Genomic DNA, 24707 nt, shown 5'->3' with positions numbered 1-24707 from the left:
TATTACAGTTTTATAGGGAGGTGAGGGAGGTCTCTGCCATTCGTAATATTACAGTATTACAGTTTTATAGGGAGGTGAGGGAGGTCTCTGCCATTCATAATATTACAGTTTTATAGGGAGGTGAGGGAGGTCTCTGCCATTCATAATATTACAGTTTTATAGGGAGGTGAGGGAGGTCTCTGCCATTCGTAATATTACAGTTTTATAGGGAGGTGAGGGAGGTCTCTGCCATTCGTAATATTACAGTTTTATAGGCAGGTGAGGGAGGTCTCTGCCGTTTGTAATATTACAGTTTTATAGGGAGGTGAGGGAGGTCTCTGCCATTCATAATATTACAGTTTTATAGGGAGGTGAGGGAGGTCTCTGCCATTCGTAATATTACAGTTTTATAGGGAGGTGAGGGAGGTCTCTGCCATTCATAATATTACAGTTTTATAGGGAGGTGAGGGAGGTCTCTGCCATTCATAATATTACAGTTTTATAGGGAGGTGAGGGAGGTCTCTGCCATTCGTAATATTACAGTATTACAGTTTTATAGGGAGGTGAGGGAGGTCTCTGCCATTCATAATATTACAGTTTTATAGGGAGGTGAGGGAGGTCTCTGCCATTCATAATATTACAGTTTTATAGGGAGGTGAGGGAGGTCTCTGCCATTCATAATATTACAGTTTTATAGGGAGGTGAGGGAGGTCTCTGCCATTCATAATATTACAGTTTTATAGGCAGGTGAGGGAGGTCTCTGCCATTCATAATATTACAGTTTTATAGGGAGGTGAGGGAGGTCTCTGCCATTCGTAATATTACAGTATTACAGTTTTATAGGGAGGTGAGGGAGGTCTCTGCCATTCATAATATTACAGTTTTATAGGGAGGTGAGGGAGGTCTCTGCCATTCGTAATATTACAGTTTTATAGGGAGGTGAGGGAATTCATAATATTACAGTTTTATAGGGAGGTGAGGGAGGTCTCTGCCGTTCATAATATTACAGTTTTATAGGGAGGTGAGGGAGGTCTCTGCCATTCATAATATTACAGTTTTATAGGGAGGTGAGGGAGGTCTCTGCCATTCATAATATTACAGTTTTATAGGGAGGTGAGGGAGGTCTCTGCCAGTTTTTAGGGAGGTGAGGGAGGTCTTAATATTACAGTTTTATAGGGAGGTGAGGGAGGTCTCTGCCATTCATAATATTACAGTTTTATAGGGAGGTGAGGGAGGTCTCTGCCATTCATAATATTACAGTTTTATAGGAGGTGAGGGAGGTCTCTGCCATTCATAATATTACAGTTTTATAGGGAGGTGAGGGAGGTCTCTGCCATTCATAATATTACAGTTTTATAGGGAGGTGAGGGAGGTCTCTGCCATTCATAATATTACAGTTTTATAGGGAGGTGAGGGAGGTCTCTGCCATTCATAATATTACAGTTTTATAGGGAGGTGAGGGAGGTCTCTGCCATTCATAATATTACAGTTTTATAGGGAGGTGAGGGAGGTCTCTGCCATTCATAATATTACAGTTTTATAGGGAGGTGAGGGAGGTCTCTGCCATTCATAATATTACAGTTTTATAGGGAGGTGAGGGAGGTCTCTGCCATTCATAATATTACAGTTTTATAGGGAGGTGAGGGAGGTCTCTGCCATTCATAATATTACAGTTTTATAGGGAGGTGAGGGAGGTCTCTGCCATTCATAATATAATATTACAGTTTTATAGGGAGGTGAGGGAGGTCTCTGCCATTCATAATATTACAGTTTTATAGGGAGGTGAGGGAAGGTCTCTGCCATTCGTAATATTACAGTTTTATAGGGAGGTGAGGGAGGTCTCTGCCATTCGTAATATTACAGTTTTATAGGGAGGTGAGGGAGGTCTCTGCCATTCGTAATATTACATTATTACAGTTTTATAGGGAGGTGAGGGAGGTCTCTGCCATTCATAATATTACAGTTTTATAGGGAGGTGAGGGAGGTCTCTGCCATTCGTAATATTACAGTATTACAGTTTTATAGGGAGGTGAGGGAGGTCTCTGCCATTCATAATATTACAGTTTTATAGGGAGGTGAGGGAGGTCTCTGCCATTCATAATATTACAGTTTTATAGGGAGGTGAGGGAGGTCTCTGCCGTTTGTAATATTACAGTTTTATAGGGAGGTGAGGGAGGTCTCTGCCATTCATAATATTACAGTTTTATAGGGAGGTGAGGGAGGTCTCTGCCATTCATAATATTACAGTTTTATAGGGAGGTGAGGGAGGTCTCTGCCATTCATAATATTACAGTTTTATAGGGAGGTGAGGGAGGTCTCTGCCATTCATAATATTACAGTTTTATAGGGAGGTGAGGGAGGTCTCTGCCATTCATAATATTACAGTTTTATAGGGAGGTGAGGGAGGTCTCTGCCATTCATAATATTACAGTTTTATAGGGAGGTGAGGGAGGTCTCTGCCATTCATAATATTACAGTTTTATAGGGAGGTGAGGGAGGTCTCTGCCATTCATAATATTACAGTTTTATAGGGAGGTGAGGGAGGTCTCTGCCATTCGTAATATTACAGTTTTATAGGGAGGTGAGGGAGGTCTCTGCCATTCATAATATTACAGTTTTATAGGGAGGTGAGGGAGGTCTCTGCCATTCATAATATTACAGTTTTATAGGGAGGTGAGGGAGGTCTCTGCCATTCATAATATTACAGTTTTATAGGGAGGTGAGGGAGGTCTCTGCCATTCATAATATTACAGTTTTATAGGGAGGTGAGGGAGGTCTCTGCCATTCATAATATTACAGTTTTATAGGGAGGTGAGGGAGGTCTCTGCCATTCATAATATTACAGTTTTATAGGGAGGTGAGGGAGGTCTCTGCCATTCATAATATTACAGTTTTATAGGGAGGTGAGGGAGGTCTCTGCCATTCATAATATTACAGTTTTATAGGGAGGTGAGGGAGGTCTCTGCCATTCATAATATTACAGTTTTATAGGGAGGTGAGGGAGGTCTCTGCCATTCATAATATTACAGTTTTATAGGGAGGTGAGGGAGGTCTCTGCCATTCATAATATTACAGTTTTATAGGGAGGTGAGGGAGGTCTCTGCCATTCATAATATTACAGTTTTATAGGGAGGTGAGGGAGGTCTCTGCCATTCATAATATTACAGTTTTATAGGGAGGTGAGGGAGGTCTCTGCCATTCATAATATTACAGTTTTATAGGGAGGTGAGGGAGGTCTCTGCCATTCATAATATTACAGTTTTATAGGGAGGTGAGGGAGGTCTCTGCCATTCATAATATTACAGTTTTATAGGGAGGTGAGGGAGGTCTCTGCCATTCATAATATTACAGTTTTATAGGGAGGTGAGGGAGGTCTCTGCCATTCATAATATTACAGTTTTATAGGGAGGTGAGGGAGGTCTCTGCCATTCATAATATTACAGTTTTATAGGGAGGTGAGGGAGGTCTCTGCCATTCATAATATTACAGTTTTATAGGGAGGTGAGGGAGGTCTCTGCCATTCATAATATTACAGTTTTATAGGGAGGTGAGGGAGGTCTCTGCCATTCGTAATATTAATATTACAGTTTTATAGGGAGGTGAGGGAGGTCTCTGCCATTCATAATATTACAGTTTTATAGGGAGGTGAGGGAGGTCTCTGCCATTCATAATATTACAGTTTTATAGGGAGGTGAGGGAGGTCTCTGCCATTCATAATATTACAGTTTTATAGGGAGGTGAGGGAGGTCTCTGCCATTCATAATATTACAGTTTTATAGGGAGGTGAGGGAGGTCTCTGCCATTCATAATATTACAGTTTTATAGGGAGGTGAGGGAGGTCTCTGCCATTCGTAATATTAATATTACAGTTTTATAGGGAGGTGAGGGAGGTCTCTGCCATTCATAATATTACAGTTTTATAGGGAGGTGAGGGAGGTCTCTGCCATTCATAATATTACAGTTTTATAGGGAGGTGAGGGAGGTCTCTGCCATTCATAATATTACAGTTTTATAGGGAGGTGAGGGAGGTCTCTGCCATTCATAATATTACAGTTTTATAGGGAGGTGTTTTATAGGGGAGGTCTCTGCCATTCATAATATTACAGTTTTATAGGGAGGTGAGGGAGGGTCATTCATAATATTACAGTTTTATAGGGAGGTTGCCATTCATAATATTACAGTTTTATAGGGAGGTGAGGGAGGTCTCTGCCATTCATAATATTACAGTTTTATAGGGAGGTGAGGGAGGTCTCTGCCATTCATAATATTACAGTTTTATAGGGAGGTGAGGGAGGTCTCTGCCATTCATAATATTACAGTTTTATAGGGAGGTGAGGGAGGTCTCTGCCATTCATAATATTACAGTTTTATAGGGAGGTGAGGGAGGTCTCTGCCATTCATAATATTACAGTTTTATAGGGAGGTGAGGGAGGTCTCTGCCATTCATAATATTACAGTTTTATAGGGAGGTGAGGGAGGTCTCTGCCATTCATAATATTACAGTTTTATAGGGAGGTGAGGGAGGTCTCTGCCATTCATAATATTACAGTTTTATAGGGAGGTGAGGGAGGTCTCTGCCATTCATAATATTACAGTTTTATAGGGAGGTGAGGGAGGTCTCTGCCATTCATAATATTACAGTTTTATAGGGAGGTGAGGGAGGTCTCTGCCATTCATAATATTACAGTTTTATAGGGAGGTGAGGGAGGTCTCTGCCATTCATAATATTACAGTTTTATAGGGAGGTGAGGGAGGTCTCTGCCATTCATAATATTACAGTTTTATAGGGAGGTGAGGGAGGTCTCTGCCATTCGTAATATTACAGTATTACAGTTTTATAGGGAGGTGAGGGAGGTCTCTGCCATTCATAATATTACAGTTTTATAGGGAGGTGAGGGAGGTCTCTGCATTCATTCATAATATTACAGTTTTATAGGGAGGTGAGGGAGGTCTCTGCCATTCATAATATTACAGTTTTATAGGGAGGTGAGGGAGGTCTCTGCCATTCGTAATATTACAGTTTTATAGGGAGGTGAGGGAGGTCTCTGCCATTCATAATATTACAGTTTTATAGGGAGGTGAGGGAGGTCTCTGCCATTCATAATATTACAGTTTTATAGGGAGGTGAGGGAGGTCTCTGCCATTCATAATATTACAGTTTTATAGGGAGGTGAGGGAGGTCTCTGCCATTCATAATATTACAGTTTTATAGGGAGGTGAGGGAGGTCTCTGCCATTCATAATATTACAGTTTTATAGGGAGGTGAGGGAGGTCTCTGCCATTCATAATATTACAGTTTTATAGGGAGGTGAGGGAGGTCTCTGCCATTCATAATATTACAGTTTTATAGGGAGGTGAGGGAGGTCTCTGCCATTCATAATATTACAGTTTTATAGGGAGGTGAGGGAGGTCTCTGCCATTCATAATATTACAGTTTTATAGGGAGGTGAGGGAGGTCTCTGCCATTCATAATATTACAGTTTTATAGGGAGGTGAGGGAGGTCTGCCATTCCAGTATTACAGTTTTATAAGGTGAGGGAGGTCTCTTAATATTACAGTTTTATAGGGAGGTGAGGGAGGTCTCTGCCATTCATAATATTACAGTTTTATAGGGAGGTGAGGGAGGTCTCTGCCATTCATAATATTACAGTTTTATAGGGAGGTGAGGGAGGTCTCTGCCATTCATAATATTACAGTTTTATAGGGAGGTGAGGGAGGTCTCTGCCATTCATAATATTACAGTTTTATAGGGAGGTGAGGGAGGTCTCTGCCATTCATAATATTACAGTTTTATATAGGGGGTCTCTGCCATTCATAATATTACAGTTTTATAGGGAGGTGAGGGAGGTCTCTGCCATTCGTATATTACAGTTTTATAGGGAGGTGAGGGAGGTCTCTGCCATTCATAATATTACAGTTTTATAGGGAGGTGAGGGAGGTCTCTGCCATTCATAATATTACAGTTTTATAGGGAGGTGAGGGAGGTCTCTGCCATTCATAATATTACAGTTTTATAGGGAGGTGAGGGAGGTCTCTGCCATTCATAATATTACAGTTTTATAGGGAGGTGAGGGAGGTCTCTGCCATTCATAATATTACAGTTTTATAGGGAGGTGAGGGAGGTCTCTGCCATTCATAATATTACAGTTTTATAGGGAGGTGAGGGAGGTCTCTGCCATTCATAATATTACAGTTTTATAGGGAGGTGAGGGAGGTCTCTGCCATTCGTAATATTACAGTTTTATAGGGAGGTGAGGGAGGTCTCTGCCATTCATAATATTACAGTTTTATAGGGAGGTGAGGGAGGTCTCTGCCATTCATAATATTACAGTTTTATAGGGAGGTGAGGGAGGTCTCTGCCATTCATAATATTACAGTTTTATAGGGAGGTGAGGGAGGTCTCTGCCATTCATAATATTACAGTTTTATAGGGAGGTGAGGGAGGTCTCTGCCATTCGTAATATTACATATTACAGTTTTATAGGGAGGTGAGGGAGGTCTCTGCCATTCATAATATTACAGTTTTATAGGGAGGTGAGGGAGGTCTCTGCCATTCATAATATTACAGTTTTATAGGGAGGTGAGGGAGGTCTCTGCCATTCATAATATTACAGTTTTATAGGGAGGTGAGGGAGGTCTCTGCCATTCATAATATTACAGTTTTATAGGGAGGTGAGGGAGGTCTCTGCCATTCATAATATTACAGTTTTATAGGGAGGTGAGGGAGGTCTCTGCCATTCATAATATTACAGTTTTATAGGGAGGTGAGGGAGGTCTCTGCCATTCATAATATTACAGTTTTATAGGGAGGTGAGGGAGGTCTCTGCCATTCATAATATTACAGTTTTATAGGGAGGTGAGGGAGGTCTCTGCCATTCATAATATTACAGTTTTATAGGGAGGTGAGGGAGGTCTCTGCCATTCATAATATTACAGTTTTATAGGGAGGTGAGGGAGGTCTCTGCCATTCGTAATATTAAGTATTACAGTTTTATAGGGAGGTGAGGGAGGTCTCTGCCATTCATAATATTACAGTTTTATAGGAGGTGAGGGAGGTCTCTGCCATTCATAATATTACAGTTTTATAGGGAGGTGAGGGAGGTCTCTGCCATTCATAATATTACAGTTTTATAGGGAGGTGAGGGAGGTCTCTGCCATTCATAATATTACAGTTTTATAGGGAGGTGAGGGAGGTCTCTGCCATTCATAATATTACAGTTTTATAGGGAGGTGAGGGAGGTCTCTGCCATTCATAATATTACAGTTTTATAGGGAGGTGAGGGAGGTCTCTGCCATTCATAATATTACAGTTTTATAGGGAGGTGAGGGAGGTCTCTGCCATTCATAATATTACAGTTTTATAGGGAGGTGAGGGAGGTCTCTGCCATTCATAATATTACAGTTTTATAGGGAGGTGAGGGAGGTCTCTGCCATTCATAATATTACAGTTTTATAGGGAGGTGAGGGAGGTCTCTGCCATTCATAATATTACAGTTTTATAGGGAGGTGAGGGAGGTCTCTGCCATTCATAATATTACAGTTTTATAGGGAGGTGAGGGAGGTCTCTGCCATTCATAATATTACAGTTTTATAGGGAGGTGAGGGAGGTCTCTGCCATTCATAATATTACAGTTTTATAGGGAGGTGAGGGAGGTCTCTGCCATTCATAATATTACAGTTTTATAGGGAGGTGAGGGAGGTCTCTGCCATTCATAATATTACAGTTTTATAGGGAGGTGAGGGAGGTCTCTGCCATTCATAATATTACAGTTTTATAGGGAGGTGAGGGAGGTCTCTGCCATTCATAATATTACAGTTTTATAGGGAGGTGAGGGAGGTCTCTGCCATTCATAATATTACAGTTTTATAGGGAGGTGAGGGAGGTCTCTGCCATTCATAATATTACAGTTTTATAGGGAGGTGAGGGAGGTCTCTGCCATTCAGTTTTATAATATTACAGTATTACAGTTTTATAGGGAGGTGAGGGAGGTCTCTGCCATTCATAATATTACAGTTTTATAGGGAGGTGAGGGAGGTCTCTGCCATTCATAATATTACAGTTTTATAGGGAGGTGAGGGAGGTCTCTGCCATTCATAATATTACAGTTTTATAGGGAGGTGAGGGAGGTCTCTGCCATTCATAATATTACAGTTTTATAGGGAGGTGAGGGAGGTTACATTCATAATATTTTTATAGGGAGGTGAGGGAGGTCTCTGCCATTCATAATATTACAGTTTTATAGGGAGGTGAGGGAGGTCTCTGCCATTCATAATATTACAGTTTTATAGGGAGGTGAGGGAGGTCTCTGCCATTCGTAATATTAATATTACAGTTTTATAGGGAGGTGAGGGAGGTCTCTGCCATTCGTAATATTACAGTTTTATAGGGAGGTGAGGGAGGTCTCTGCCATTCATAATATTACAGTTTTATAGGGAGGTGAGGGAGGTCTCTGCCATTCATAATATTACAGTTTTATAGGGAGGTGAGGAGGTCTCTGCCATTCATAATATTACAGTTTTATAGGGAGGTGAGGGAGGTCTCTGCCATTCATAATATTACAGTTTTATAGGGAGGTGAGGGAGGTCTCTGCCGTTCGTAATATTACAATATTACAGTTTTATAGGGAGGTGAGGGAGGTCTCTGCCATTCATAATATTACAGTTTTATAGGGAGGTGAGGGAGGTCTCTGCCATTCATAATATTACAGTTTTATAGGGAGGTGAGGGAGGTCTCTGCCATTCATAATATTACAGTTTTATAGGGAGGTGAGGGAGGTCTCTGCCATTCGTAATATTACAGTTTTATAGGGAGGTGAGGGAGGTCTCTGCCATTCATAATATTACAGTTTTATAGGGAGGTGAGGGAGGTCTCTGCCATTCGTAATATTACAGTTTTATAGGGAGGTGAGGGAGGTCTCTGCCATTCATAATATTACAGTTTTATAGGGAGGTGAGGGAGGTCTCTGCCATTCATAATATTACAGTTTTATAGGGAGGTGAGGGAGGTCTCTGCCATTCGTAATATTACAGTATTACAGTTTTATAGGGAGGTGAGGGAGGTCTCTGCCATTCATAATATTACAGTTTTATAGGGAGGTGAGGGAGGTCTCTGCCATTCATAATATTACAGTTTTATAGGGAGGTGAGGGAGGTCTCTGCCATTCATAATATTACAGTTTTATAGGGAGGTGAGGGAGGTCTCTGCCATTCATAATATTACAGTTTTATAGGGAGGTGAGGGAGGTCTCTGCCATTCATAATATTACAGTTTTATAGGGAGGTGAGGGAGGTCTCTGCCATTCGTAATATTACAGTATTACAGTTTTATAGGGAGGTGAGGGAGGTCTCTGCCATTCATAATATTACAGTTTTATAGGGAGGTGAGGGAGGTCTCTGCCATTCATAATATTACAGTTTTATAGGGAGGTGAGGGAGGTCTCTGCCATTCATAATATTACAGTTTTATAGGGAGGTGAGGGAGGTCTCTGCCATTCGTAATATTACAGTTTTATAGGGAGGTGAGGGAGGTCTCTGCCATTCATAATATTACAGTTTTATAGGGAGGTGAGGGAGGTCTCTGCCATTCATAATATTACAGTTTTATAGGGAGGTGAGGGAGGTCTCTGCCATTCGTAATATTAAGTATTACAGTTTTATAGGGAGGTGAGGGAGGTCTCTGCCATTCATAATATTACAGTTTTATAGGGAGGTGAGGGAGGTCTCTGCCATTCATAATATTACAGTTTTATAGGGAGGTGAGGGAGGTCTCTGCCATTCATAATATTACAGTTTTATAGGGAGGTGAGGGAGGTCTCTGCCATTCATAATATTACAGTTTTATAGGGGAGGTGAGGTGAGGGAGGTCTCTGCCATTCATAATATTACAGTTTTATAGGGAGGTGAGGGAGGTCTCTGCCATTCATAATATTACAGTTTTATAGGGAGGTGAGGGAGGTCTCTGCCATTCATAATATTACAGTTTTATAGGGAGGTGAGGGAGGTCTCTGCCATTCATAATATTACAGTTTTATAGGGAGGTGAGGGAGGTCTCTGCCATTCATAATATTACAGTTTTATAGGGAGGTGAGGGAGGTCTCTGCCATTCATAATATTACAGTTTTATAGGGAGGTGAGGGAGGTCTCTGCCATTCATAATATTACAGTTTTATAGGGAGGTGAGGGAGGTCTCTGCCATTCATAATATTACAGTTTTATAGGGAGGTGAGGGAGGTCTCTGCCATTCGTAATATTACAGTTTTATAGGGAGGTGAGGGAGGTCTCTGCCATTCATAATATTACAGTTTTATAGGGAGGTGAGGGAGGTCTCTGCCATTCATAATATTACAGTTTTATAGGGAGGTGAGGGAGGTCTCTGCCATTCATAATATTACAGTTTTATAGGGAGGTGAGGGAGGTCTCTGCCATTCATAATATTACAGTTTTATAGGGAGGTGAGGGAGGTCTCTGCCATTCATAATATTACAGTTTTATAGGGAGGTGAGGGAGGTCTCTGCCATTCATAATATTACAGTTTTATAGGGAGGTGAGGGAGGTCTCTGCCATTCATAATATTACAGTTTTATAGGGAGGTGAGGGAGGTCTCTGCCATTCATAATATTACAGTTTTATAGGGAGGTGAGGGAGGTCTCTGCCATTCATAATATTACAGTTTTATAGGGAGGTGAGGGAGGTCTCTGCCATTCATAATATTACAGTTTTATAGGGAGGTGAGGGAGGTCTCTGCCATTCATAATATTACAGTTTTATAGGGAGGTGAGGGAGGTCTCTGCCATTCATAATATTACAGTTTTATAGGGAGGTGAGGGAGGTCTCTGCCATTCATAATATTACAGTTTTATAGGGAGGTGAGGGAGGTCTCTGCCATTCATAATATTACAGTATTACAGTTTTATAGGGAGGTGAGGGAGGTCTCTGCCATTCATAATATTACAGTTTTATAGGGAGGTGAGGGAGGTCTCTGCCATTCATAATATTACAGTTTTATAGGGAGGTGAGGGAGGTCTCTGCCATTCATAATATTACAGTTTTATAGGGAGGTGAGGGAGGTCTCTGCCATTCATAATATTACAGTTTTATAGGGAGGTGAGGGAGGTCTCTGCCATTCATAATATTACAGTTTTATAGGCAGGTGAGGGAGGTCTCTGCCATTCGTAATATAATATTACAGTTTTATAGGGAGGTGAGGGAGGTCTCTGCCATTCATAATATTACAGTTTTATAGGGAGGTGAGGGAGGTCTCTGCCATTCATAATATTACAGTTTTATAGGGAGGTGAGGGAGGTCTCTGCCATTCATAATATTACAGTTTTATAGGGAGGTGAGGGAGGTCTCTGCCATTCATAATATTACAGTTTTATAGGGAGGTGAGGGAGGTCTCTGCCATTCATAATATTACAGTTTTATAGGGAGGTGAGGGAGGTCTCTGCCATTCATAATATTACAGTTTTATAGGGAGGTGAGGGAGGTCTCTGCCATTCATAATATTACAGTTTTATAGGGAGGTGAGGGAGGTCTCTGCCATTCATAATATTACAGTTTTATAGGGAGGTGAGGGAGGTCTCTGCCATTCATAATATTACAGTTTTATAGGGAGGTGAGGGAGGTCTCTGCCATTCATAATATTACAGTTTTATAGGGAGGTGAGGGAGGTCTCTGCCATTCATAATATTACAGTTTTATAGGGAGGTGAGGGAGGTCTCTGCCATTCATAATATTACAGTTTTATAGGGAGGTGAGGGAGGTCTCTGCCATTCATAATATTACAGTTTTATAGGGAGGTGAGGGAGGTCTCTGCCATTCATAATATTACAGTTTTATAGGGAGGTGAGGGAGGTCTCTGCCATTCATAATATTACAGTTTTATAGGGAGGTGAGGGAGGTCTCTGCCATTCATAATATTACAGTTTTATAGGGAGGTGAGGGAGGTCTCTGCCATTCATAATATTACAGTTTTATAGGGAGGTGAGGGAGGTCTCTGCCATTCATAATATTACAGTTTTATAGGGAGGTGAGGGAGGTCTCTGCCATTCATAATATATTACAGTTTTATAGGGAGGTGAGGGAGGTCTCTGCCATTCATAATATTACAGTTTTATAGGGAGGTGAGGGAGGTCTCTGCCATTCATAATATTACAGTTTTATAGGGAGGTGAGGGAGGTCTCTGCCATTCATAATATTACAGTTTTATAGGGAGGTGAGGGAGGTCTCTGCCATTCATAATATTACAGTTTTATAGGGAGGTGAGGGAGGTCTCTGCCATTCATAATATTACAGTTTTATAGGGAGGTGAGGGAGGTCTCTGCCATTCATAATATTACAGTTTTATAGGGAGGTGAGGGAGGTCTCTGCCATTCATAATATTACAGTTTTATAGGGAGGTGAGGGAGGTCTCTGCCATTCATAATATTACAGTTTTATAGGGAGGTGAGGGAGGTCTCTGCCATTCATAATATTACAGTTTTATAGGGAGGTGAGGGAGGTCTCTGCCATTCATAATATTACAGTTTTATAGGGAGGTGAGGGAGGTCTCTGCCATTCATAATATTACAGTTTTATAGGGAGGTGAGGGAGGTCTCTGCCATTCATAATATTACAGTTTTATAGGGAGGTGAGGGAGGTCTCTGCCATTCATAATATTACAGTTTTATAGGGAGGTGAGGGAGGTCTCTGCCATTCATAATATTACAGTTTTATAGGGAGGTGAGGGAGGTCTCTGCCATTCATAATATTACAGTTTTATAGGGAGGTGAGGGAGGTCTCTGCCATTCATAATATTACAGTTTTATAGGGAGGTGAGGGAGGTCTCTGCCATTCGTAATATTACAGTATTACAGTTTTATAGGGAGGTGAGGGAGGTCTCTGCCATTCATAATATTACAGTTTTATAGGGAGGTGAGGGAGGTCTCTGCCATTCTTAATATTACAGTTTTATAGGGAGGTGAGGGAGGTCTCTGCCGTTCATAATATTACAGTTTTATAGGGAGGTGAGGGAGGTCTCTGCCATTCATAATATTACAGTTTTATAGGGAGGTGAGGGAGGTCTCTGCCATTCATAATATTACAGTTTTATAGGGAGGTGAGGGAGGTCTCTGCCATTCATAATATTACAGTTTTATAGGGAGGTGAGGGAGGTCTCTGCCATTCATAATATTACAGTTTTATAGGGAGGTGAGGGAGGTCTCTGCCATTCATAATATTACAGTTTTATAGGGAGGTGAGGGAGGTCTCTGCCATTCATAATATTACAGTTTTATAGGGAGGTGAGGGAGGTCTCTGCCATTCATAATATTACAGTTTTATAGGGAGGTGAGGGAGGTCTCTGCCATTCATACAGTATTACAGTTTTATAGGGAGGTGAGGGAGGTCTCTGCCATTCATAATATTACAGTTTTATAGGGAGGTGAGGGAGGTCTCTGCCATTCATAATATTACAGTTTTATAGGGAGGTGAGGGAGGTCTCTGCCATTCATAATATTACAGTTTTATAGGGAGGTGAGGGAGGTCTCTGCCATTCATAATATTACAGTTTTATAGGGAGGTGAGGGAGGTCTCTGCCATTCATAATATTACAGTTTTATAGGGAGGTGAGGGAGGTCTCTGCCATTCATAATATTACAGTTTTATAGGGAGGTGAGGGAGGTCTCTGCCATTCATAATATTACAGTTTTATAGGGAGGTGAGGGAGGTCTCTGCCATTCATAATATTACAGTTTTATAGGGAGGTGAGGGAGGTCTCTGCCATTCATAATATTACAGTTTTATAGGGAGGTGAGGGAGGTCTCTGCCATTCATAATATTAATATTACAGTTTTATAGGGAGGTGAGGGAGGTCTCTGCCATTCATAATATTACAGTTTTATAGGGAGGTGAGGGAGGTCTCTGCCATTCATAATATTACAGTTTTATAGGGAGGTGAGGGAGGTCTCTGCCATTCATAATATTACAGTTTTATAGGGAGGTGAGGGAGGTCTCTGCCATTCATAATATTACAGTTTTATAGGGAGGTGAGGGAGGTCTCTGCCATTCATAATATTACAGTTTTATAGGGAGGTGAGGGAGGTCTCTGCCATTCATAATATTACAGTTTTATAGGGAGGTGAGGGAGGTCTCTGCCATTCATAATATTACAGTTTTATAGGGAGGTGAGGGAGGTCTCTGCCATTCATAATATTACAGTTTTATAGGGAGGTGAGGGAGGTCTCTGCCATTCATAATATTACAGTTTTATAGGGAGGTGAGGGAGGTCTCTGCCATTCATAATATTACAGTTTTATAGGGAGGTGAGGGAGGTCTCTGCCATTCATAATATTACAGTTTTATAGGGAGGTGAGGAGGTCTCTGCCATTCATAATATTACAGTTTTATAGGGAGGTGAGGGAGGTCTCTGCCATTCATAATATTACAGTTTTATAGGGAGGTGAGGGAGGTCTCTGCCATTCATAATATTACAGTTTTATAGGGAGGTGAGGGAGGTCTCTGCCATTCATAATATTACAGTTTTATAGGGAGGTGAGGGAGGTCTCTGCCATTCATAATATTACAGTTTTATAGGGAGGTGAGGGAGGTCTCTGCCATTCATAATATTACAGTTTTATAGGGAGGTGAGGGAGGTCTCTGCCATTCATAATATTACAGTTTTATAGGGAGGTGAGGGAGGTCTCTGCCATTCATAATATTACAGTTTTATAGGGAGGTGAGGGAGGTCTCTGCCATTCATAATATTACAGTTTTATAGGGAGGTGAGGGAGGTCTCTGCCATTCATAATATTACAGTTTTATAGGGAGGTGAGGGAGGTCTCTGCCATTCATAATATTACAGTTTTATAGGGAGGTGAGGGAGGTCTCTGCCATTCATAATATTACAGTTTTATAGGGAGGTGAGGGAGGTCTCTGCCATTCATAATATTACAGTTTTATAGGGAGGTGAGGGAGGTCTCTGCCATTCATAATATTACAGTTTTATAGGGAGGTGAGGGAGGTCTCTGCCATTCATAATATTACAGTTTTATAGGGAGGTGAGGGAGGTCTCTGCCATTCATAATATTACAGTTTTATAGGGAGGTGAGGGAGGTCTCTGCCATTCATAATATTACAGTTTTATAGGGAGGTGAGGGAGGTCTCTGCCATTCATAATATTACAGTTTTATAGGGAGGTGAGGGAGGTCTCTGCCATTCATAATATTACAGTTTTATAGGGAGGTGAGGGAGGTCTCTGCCATTCATAATATTACAGTTTTATAGGGAGGTGAGGGAGGTCTCTGCCATTCATAATATTACAGTTTTATAGGGAGGTGAGGGAGGTCTCTGCCATTCATAATATTACAGTTTTATAGGGAGGTGAGGGAGGTCTCTGCCATTCATAATATTACAGTTTTATAGGGAGGTGAGGGAGGTCTCTGCCATTCATAATATTACAGTTTTATAGGGAGGTGAGGGAGGTCTCTGCCATTCATAATATTACAGTTTTATAGGGAGGTGAGGGAGGTCTCTGCCATTCATAATATTACAGTTTTATAGGGAGGTGAGGGAGGTCTCTGCCATTCATAATATTACAGTTTTATAGGGAGGTGAGGGAGGTCTCTGCCATTCATAATATTACAGTTTTATAGGGAGGTGAGGGAGGTCTCTGCCATTCATAATATTACAGTTTTATAGGGAGGTGAGGGAGGTCTCTGCCATTCATAATATTACAGTTTTATAGGGAGGTGAGGGAGGTCTCTGCCATTCATAATATTACAGTTTTATAGGGAGGTGAGGGAGGTCTCTGCCATTCGTAATATTACAGTATTACAGTTTTATAGGGAGGTGAGGGAGGTCTCTGCCATTCATAATATTACAGTTTTATAGGGAGGTGAGGGAGGTCTCTGCCATTCATAATATTACAGTTTTATAGGGAGGTGAGGGAGGTCTCTGCCATTCATAATATTACAGTTTTATAGGGAGGTGAGGGAGGTCTCTGCCATTCATAATATTACAGTTTTATAGGGAGGTGAGGGAGGTCTCTGCCATTCATAATATTACAGTTTTATAGGGAGGTGAGGGAGGTCTCTGCCATTCGTAATATTAATATTACAGTTTTATAGGGAGGTGAGGGAGGTCTCTGCCATTCATAATATTACAGTTTTATAGGGAGGTGAGGGAGGTCTCTGCCATTCATAATATTACAGTTTTATAGGGAGGTGAGGGAGGTCTCTGCCATTTCATAATATTACAGTTTTATAGGGAGGTGAGGGAGGTCTCTGCCATTCATAATATTACAGTTTTATAGGGAGGTGAGGGAGGTCTCTGCCATTCATAATATTACAGTTTTATAGGGAGGTGAGGGAGGTCTCTGCCATTCATAATATTACAGTTTTATAGGGAGGTGAGGGAGGTCTCTGCCATTCATAATATTACAGTTTTATAGGGAGGTGAGGGAGGTCTCTGCCATTCATAATATTACAGTTTTATAGGGAGGTGAGGGAGGTCTCTGCCATTCATAATATTACAGTTTTATAGGGAGGTGAGGGAGGTCTCTGCCATTCATAATATTACAGTTTTATAGGGAGGTGAGGGAGGTCTCTGCCATTCATAATATTACAGTTTTATAGGGAGGTGAGGGAGGTCTCTGCCATTCATAATATTACAGTTTTATAGGGAGGTGAGGGAGGTCTCTGCCATTCATAATATTACAGTTTTATAGGGAGGTGAGGGAGGTCTCTGCCATTCATAATATTACAGTTTTATAGGGAGGTGAGGGAGGTCTCTGCCATTCATAATATTACAGTTTTATAGGGAGGTGAGGGAGGTCTCTGCCATTCATAATATTACAGTTTTATAGGGAGGTGAGGGAGGTCTCTGCCATTCATAATATTACAGTTTTATAGGGAGGTGAGGGAGGTCTCTGCCATTCATAATATTACAGTTTTATAGGGAGGTGAGGGAGGTCTCTGCCATTCATAATATTACAGTTTTATAGGGAGGTGAGGGAGGTCTCTGCCATTCATAATATTACAGTTTTATAGGGAGGTGAGGGAGGTCTCTGCCATTCATAATATTACAGTTTTATAGGGAGGTGAGGGAGGTCTCTGCCATTCATAATATTACAGTTTTATAGGGAGGTGAGGGAGGTCTCTGCCATTCATAATATTACAGTTTTATAGGGAGGTGAGGGAGGTCTCTGCCATTCATAATATTACAGTTTTATAGGGAGGTGAGGGAGGTCTCTGCCATTCATAATATTACAGTTTTATAGGGAGGTGAGGGAGGTCTCTGCCATTCTGGTAATATTACAGTAATATTACAGTTTTATAGGGAGGTGAGGGAGGTCTCTGCCATTCATAATATTACAGTTTTATAGGGAGGTGAGGGAGGTCTCTGCCATTCATAATATTACAGTTTTATAGGGAGGTGAGGGAGGTCTCTGCCATTCATAATATTACAGTTTTATAGGGAGGTGAGGGAGGTCTCTGCCATTCATAATATTACAGTTTTATAGGGAGGTGAGGGAGGTCTCTGCCATTCATAATATTACAGTTTTATAGGGAGGTGAGGGAGGTCTCTGCCATTCATAATATTACAGTTTTATAGGGAGGTGAGGGAGGTCTCTGCCATTCATAATATTACAGTTTTATAGGGAGGTGAGGGAGGTCTCTGCCATTCATAATATTACAGTTTTATAGGGAGGTGAGGGAGGTCTCTGCCATTCATAATATTACAGTTTTATAGGGAGGTGAGGGAGGTCTCTGCCATTCATAATATTACAGTTTTATAGGGAGGTGAGGGAGGTCTCTGCCATTCATAATATTACAGTTTTATAGGGAGGTGAGGGAGGTCTCTGCCATTCATAATATTACAGTTTTATAGGGAGGTGAGGGAGGTCTCTGCCATTCATAATATTACAGTTTTATAGGGAGGTGAGGGAGGTCTCTGCCATTCATAATATTACAGTTTTATAGGGAGGTGAGGGAGGTCTCTGCCATTCATAATATTACAGTTTTATAGGGAGGTGAGGGAGGTCTCTGCCATTCATAATATTACAGTTTTATAGGGAGGTGAGGGAGGTCTCTGCCATTCATAATATTACAGTTTTATAGGGAGGTGAGGGAGGTCTCTGCCATTCATAATATTACAGTTTTATAGGGAGGTGAGGGAGGTCTCTGCCATTCATAATATTACAGTTTTATAGGGAGGTGAGGGAGGTCTCTGCCATTCATAATATTACAGTTTTATAGGGAGGTGAGGGAGGTCTCTGCCATTCATAATATTACAGTTTTATAGGGAGGTGAGGGAGGTCTCTGCCATTCATAATATTACAGTTTTATAGGGAGGTGAGGGAGGTCTCTGCCATTCATAATATTACAGTTTTATAGGGAGGTGAGGGAGGTCTCTGCCATTCATAATATTACAGTTTTATAGGGAGGTGAGGGAGGTCTCTGCCATTCATAATATTACAGTTTTATAGGGAGGTGAGGGAGGTCTCTGCCATTCATAATATTACAGTTTTATAGGGAGGTGAGGGAGGTCTCTGCCATTCATAATATTACAGTTTTATAGGGAGGTGAGGGAGGTCTCTGCCATTCATAATATTACAGTTTTATAGGGAGGTGAGGGAGGTCTCTGCCATTCATAATATTACAGTTTTATAGGGAGGTGAGGGAGGTCTCTGCCATTCATAATATTACAGTTTTATAGGGAGGTGAGGGAGGTCTCTGCCATTCATAATATTACAGTTTTATAGGGAGGTGAGGGAGGTCTCTGCCATTCATAATATTACAGTTTTATAGGGAGGTGAGGGAGGTCTCTGCCATTCATAATATTACAGTTTTATAGGGAGGTGAGGGAGGTCTCTGCCATTCATAATATTACAGTTTTATAGGGAGGTGAGGGAGGTCTCTGCCATTCATAATATTACAGTTTTATAGGGAGGTGAGGGAGGTCTCTGCCATTCATAATATTACAGTTTTATAGGGAGGTGAGGGAGGTCTCTGCCATTCATAATATTACAGTTTTATAGGGAGGTGAGGGAGGTCTCTGCCATTCATAATATTACAGTTTTATAGGGAGGTGAGGGAGGTCTCTGCCATTCATAATATTACAGTTTTATAGGGAGGTGAGGGAGGTCTCTGCCATTCATAATATTACAGTTTTATAGGGAGGTGAGGGAGGTCTCTGCCATTCATAATATTACAGTTTTATAGGGAGGTGAGGGAGGTCTCTGCCATTCATAATATTACAGTTTTATAGGAGGTGAGGGAGGTCTCTGCCATTCATAATATTACAGTTTTATAGGGAGGTGAGGGAGGTCTCTGCCATTCATAATATTACAGTTTTATAGGGAGGTGAGGGAGGTCTCTGCCATTCATAATATTACAGTTTTATAGGGAGGTGAGGGAGGTCTCTGCCATTCATAATATTACAGTTTTATAGGGAGGTGAGGGAGGTCTCTGCCATTCATAATATTACAGTTTTATAGGGAGGTGAGGGAGGTCTCTGCCATTCATAATATTACAGTTTTATAGGGAGGTGAGGGAGGTCTCTGCCATTCATAATATTACAGTTTTATAGGGAGGTGAGGGAGGTCTCTGCCATTCATAATATTACAGTTTTATAGGGAGGTGAGGGAGGTCTCTGCCATTCATAATATTACAGTTTTATAGGGAGGTGAGGGAGGTCTCTGCCATTCATAATATTACAGTTTTATAGGGAGGTGAGGGAGGTCTCTGCCATTCATAATATTACAGTTTTATAGGGAGGTGAGGGAGGTCTCTGCCATTCATAATATTACAGTTTTATAGGGAGGTGAGGGAGGTCTCTGCCATTCATAATATTACAGTTTTATAGGGAGGTGAGGGAGGTCTCTGCCATTCATAATATTACAGTTTTATAGGGAGGTGAGGGAGGTCTCTGCCATTCATAATATTACAGTTTTATAGGGAGGTGAGGGAGGTCTCTGCCATTCATAATATTACAGTTTTATAGGGAGGTGAGGGAGGTCTCTGCCATTCATAATATTACAGTTTTATAGGGAGGTGAGGGAGGTCTCTGCCATTCATAATATTACAGTTTTATAGGGAGGTGAGGGAGGTCTCTGCCATTCATAATATTACAGTTTTATAGGGAGGTGAGGGAGGTCTCTGCCATTCATAATATTACAGTTTTATAGGGAGGTGAGGGAGGTCTCTGCCATTCATAATATTACAGTTTTATAGGGAGGTGAGGGAGGTCTCTGCCATTCATAATATTACAGTTTTATAGGGAGGGAGGTGAGGGAGGTCTCTGCCATTCATAATATTACAGTTTTATAGGGAGGTGAGGGAGGTCTCTGCCATTCATAATATTACAGTTTTATAGGGAGGTGAGGGAGGTCTCTGCCATTCATAATATTACAGTTTTATAGGGAGGTGAGGGAGGTCTCTGCCATTCATAATATTACAGTTTTATAGGGAGGTGAGGGAGGTCTCTGCCATTCATAATATTACAGTTTTATAGGGAGGTGAGGGAGGTCTCTGCCATTCATAATATTACAGTTTTATAGGGAGGTGAGGGAGGTCTCTGCCATTCATAATATTACAGTTTTATAGGGAGGTGAGGGAGGTCTCTGCCATTCATAATATTACAGTTTTATAGGGAGGTGAGGGAGGTCTCTGCCATTCATAATATTACAGTTTTATAGGGAGGTGAGGGAGGTCTCTGCCATTCATAATATTACAGTTTTATAGGGAGGTGAGGGAGGTCTCTGCCATTCATAATATTACAGTTTTATAGGGAGGTGAGGGAGGTCTCTGCCATTCATAATATTACAGTTTTATATTCATAATATTACAGGTGAGGGAGGGAGGTCTCTGCCATTCATAATATTACAGTTTTATAGGGAGGTGAGGGAGGTCTCTGCCATTCATAATATTACAGTTTTATAGGGAGGTGAGGGAGGTCTCTGCCATTCATAATATTACAGTTTTATAGGGAGGTGAGGGAGGTCTCTGCCATTCATAATATTACAGTTTTATAGGGAGGTGAGGGAGGTCTCTGCCATTCATAATATTACAGTTTTATAGGGAGGTGAGGGAGGTCTCTGCCATTCATAATATTACAGTTTTATAGGGAGGTGAGGGAGGTCTCTGCCATTCATAATATTACAGTTTTATAGGGAGGTGAGGGAGGTCTCTGCCATTCATAATATTACAGTTTTATAGGGAGGTGAGGGAGGTCTCTGCCATTCATAATATTACAGTTTTATAGGGAGGTGAGGGAGGTCTCTGCCATTCATAATATTACAGTTTTATAGGGAGGTGAGGGAGGTCTCTGCCATTCATAATATTACAGTTTTATAGGGAGGTGAGGGAGGTCTCTGCCATTCATAATATTACAGTTTTATAGGGAGGTGAGGGAGGTCTCTGCCATTCATAATATTACAGTTTTATAGGGAGGTGAGGGAGGTCTCTGCCATTCATAATATTACAGTTTTATAGGGAGGTGAGGGAGGTCTCATTGCAGTTTTATTGAGGGAGGTCTCTGCCAATATTACAGTTTTATAGGGAGGTGAGGGAGGTCTCTGCCATTCATAATATTACAGTTTTATAGGGAGGTGAGGGAGGTCTCTGCCATTCATAATATTACAGTTTTATAGGGAGGTGAGGGAGGTCTCTGCCATTCATAATATTACAGTTTTATAGGGAGGTGAGGGAGGTCTCTGCCATTCATAATATTACAGTTTTATAGGGAGGTGAGGGAGGTCTCTGCCATTCATAATATTACAGTTTTATAGGGAGGTGAGGGAGGTCTCTGCCATTCATAATATTACAGTTTTATAGGGAGGTGAGGGAGGTCTCTGCCATTCATAATATTACAGTTTTATAGGGAGGTGAGGGAGGTCTCTGCCATTCATAATATTACATAATATTACAGTTTTATAGGGAGGTGAGGGAGGTCTCTGCCATTCATAATATTACAGTTTTATAGGGAGGTGAGGGAGGTCTCTGCCATTCATAATATTACAGTTTTATAGGGAGGTGAGGGAGGTCTCTGCCATTCATAATATTACAGTTTTATAGGGAGGTGAGGGAGGTCTCTGCCATTCATAATATTACAGTTTTATAGGGAGGTGAGGGAGGTCTCTGCCATTCATAATATTACAGTTTTATAGGGAGGTGAGGGAGGTCTCTGCCATTCATAATATTACAGTTTTATAGGGAGGTGAGGGAGGTCTCTGCCATTCATAATATTACAGTTTTATAGGGAGGTGAGGGAGGTCTCTGCCATTCATAATATTACAGTTTTATAGGGAGGTGAGGGAGGTCTCTGCCATTCATAATATTACAGTTTTATAGGGAGGTGAGGGAGGTCTCTGCCATTCATAATATTACAGTTTTATAGGGAGGTGAGGGAGGTCTCTGCCATTCATAATATTACAGTTTTATAGGGAGGTGAGGGAGGTCTCTGCCATTCATAATATTACAGTTTTATAGGGAGGTGAGGGAGGTCTCTGCCATTCATAATATTACAGTTTTATAGGGAGGTGAGGGAGGTCTCTGCCATTCATAATATTACAGTTTTATAGGGAGGTGAGGGAGTTCTCTGCCATTCATAATATTACAGTTTTATAGGGAGGTGAGGGAGGTCTCTGCCATTCATAATATTACAGTTTTATAGGGAGGTGAGGGAGGTCTCTGCCATTCATAATATTACAGTTTTATAGGGAGGTGAGGGAAGGTCTCTGCCATTCATAATATTACAGTTTTATAGGGAGGTGAGGGAAGGTCTCTGCCATTCATAATATTACAGTTTTATAGGGAGGTGAGGGAAGGTCTCTGCCATTCATAATATTACAGTTGGGGATTTGATGAGTGTTTGACTTCTAAACTACTGTTTAGAGTACATGTTGTTTTCCTATATTCAATCAACCTGCTCCTTTTAAATCCATCCAACAAATACCTTTCAGAAGGCTGTGTCTCTGCCATTCATAATATTACAGTTTTATAGGGAGGTGAGGGAAGGTCTCTGCCATGTGTTGGCAGCGGCTGGCTCCACTCTTCAAAGGCAATTACCACAGTAAATAATTAACAGTGGGGGTTTATCAGTGTGCACAGTAGAACACCTCAGGTCCTGTTCAGACAGAGTCGGCCCTAAATCTCACTCTCCACTTCCAACCTTACTGTTTTCAACCTGGAGAATTCCAGGGAAGGTCAGGGGATTTTTCAGACTGTTCATATATAGATAGTTAGTTAGTTAGTTAGATAGATAGATATCAAATGTGGTGATGAGTTTTTAAGCTTGTCTTCTGTGTTTTCTTCCTTTCAGTGGTGTGTGTGTGTGTGTGTGTGTGTGTGTGTGTGTGTGTGTGTGTGTGTGTGTGTGTGTGTGTGTGTGTGTGTGTGTGTGTGTGTGTTTCTACATTTAAGAAGCCTAACTCTGTGCCAAGGTTTTAGTAAGGCTGTGACAGTTGATAATGTATCTTAAACCAGAATGTGGATGACGGAAAACCAAACAACTCATCAAGTAAAGAATCATCACAAAACAACACAACACACATTCATTTGTTGAATATTTGATGAGTGTTTGACTTCTAAACTACTGTTTAGAGTACATGTTGTTTTCCTATATTCAACAAGGGAATCACATACAACCTGCTCCTTTTAAATCCATCCAACAAATACCTTTCAGAAGGCTGTGTTTTTCATCCCTAGGCCTCTCTAACGTCAGCAGTGGAGCTCTGAGGTTTATGTGAAACATCATCACAGATTAAGCAGCATGATTGTGCACGGCTGAGACTACAGTATTGGACAGTGTTAAAGAGATTGTGCTGACAGCCCTGCAGTAGTAACGGGTAGCAGGCCAGAGCATCCATTGTCCCCCTACTCACTCATACAGTGGCAGAGGGTGATGTGACAGCCCTGCAGTAGTAACGGGTAACAGACCAGAGCATCCATTGTTCCCCTACTCACTCATACAGTGGCAGAGGGTGATGTGACAGCCCTGCAGTAGTAACGGGTAACAGACCAGAGCATCCATTGTTCCCCTACTCACTCATACAGTGGCAGAGGGTGATGTGACAGGCTTGCAAATCTTTAGAAATGAATAAAAGAACCCCCAGACAGATGTGTAGTGGATGTTTGGGGACGTGCTGAGAATGGAGAGGAGGGGGGGACTAGTGCCAGCCTCACAGCCGGACGGCCATTTTAGAGCTGTTATCACTGCCAGCTTGTTTGTGACACCTGAACCAGATGTCTCTCTCGCTCTCACTCTATACAACTCCACCCCTGTCTCTCTTTCTGTACCGTGTCTGATTTCATAGGCCAGTGAAACAGCATGCCCCCAAACCACTGTGCCAGCCCCAGTACTTAATCAGGCAGGAAATATGTAACCGAGCTAAAGCCTGGGAAACTCAACAGACAACCAGAAGAGAGGTAAAGCCCATGCAGATATCAGCTCTCACAGTGAGACACTCAGCCAGAGCTCTCAGTATAAGAAACTCTATGACAACTCTGTGCCACTGCAAACTCTCAGTACCACTGCAGTGATGTTTTCACAAGGAGAAATCGCACCACTCAAAGCACCAATGTAGTTCTGACCAGTTACATTCATAAAGAGCTTGACAGAAATGATTTTGACTCACATAAAGAAGAAATGTCAGACCGGTCATGCTGTTCCTCTGTTCTTTTTCAGCATTGGAATACCACAACCTCAATACCTCCATCGCTACCAGAGACTTCTGGGTAATCACAGGTAAT

The 24707-nt window shown here is 41.4% G+C and overlaps 1 protein-coding gene across 1 annotated transcript in view; it reads left to right on the top strand.

Moving 5' to 3' along the window:
* The window catches only part of LOC135552592 (UPF0606 protein KIAA1549L-like), an 83181-nt gene that overhangs the window by 30151 nt on the left and 28323 nt on the right, over positions 1-24707 (top strand). Inside the window, exon 3 of the mRNA XM_064984308.1 lies at positions 24643-24702. Coding sequence (XP_064840380.1) covers positions 24643-24702 — 60 coding nt within the window. The remainder of the gene's footprint in view (positions 1-24642; positions 24703-24707) is intronic.

This window comes from Oncorhynchus masou, chromosome 2 (genome assembly GCF_036934945.1).
Source record: "Oncorhynchus masou masou isolate Uvic2021 chromosome 2, UVic_Omas_1.1, whole genome shotgun sequence".
NCBI classification, from domain to species: domain Eukaryota; kingdom Metazoa; phylum Chordata; class Actinopteri; order Salmoniformes; family Salmonidae; genus Oncorhynchus; species Oncorhynchus masou.
The sequence above is the reverse complement of the archived record's forward strand: the minus strand, read 5'-3'. Positions and strand labels throughout refer to the sequence as shown.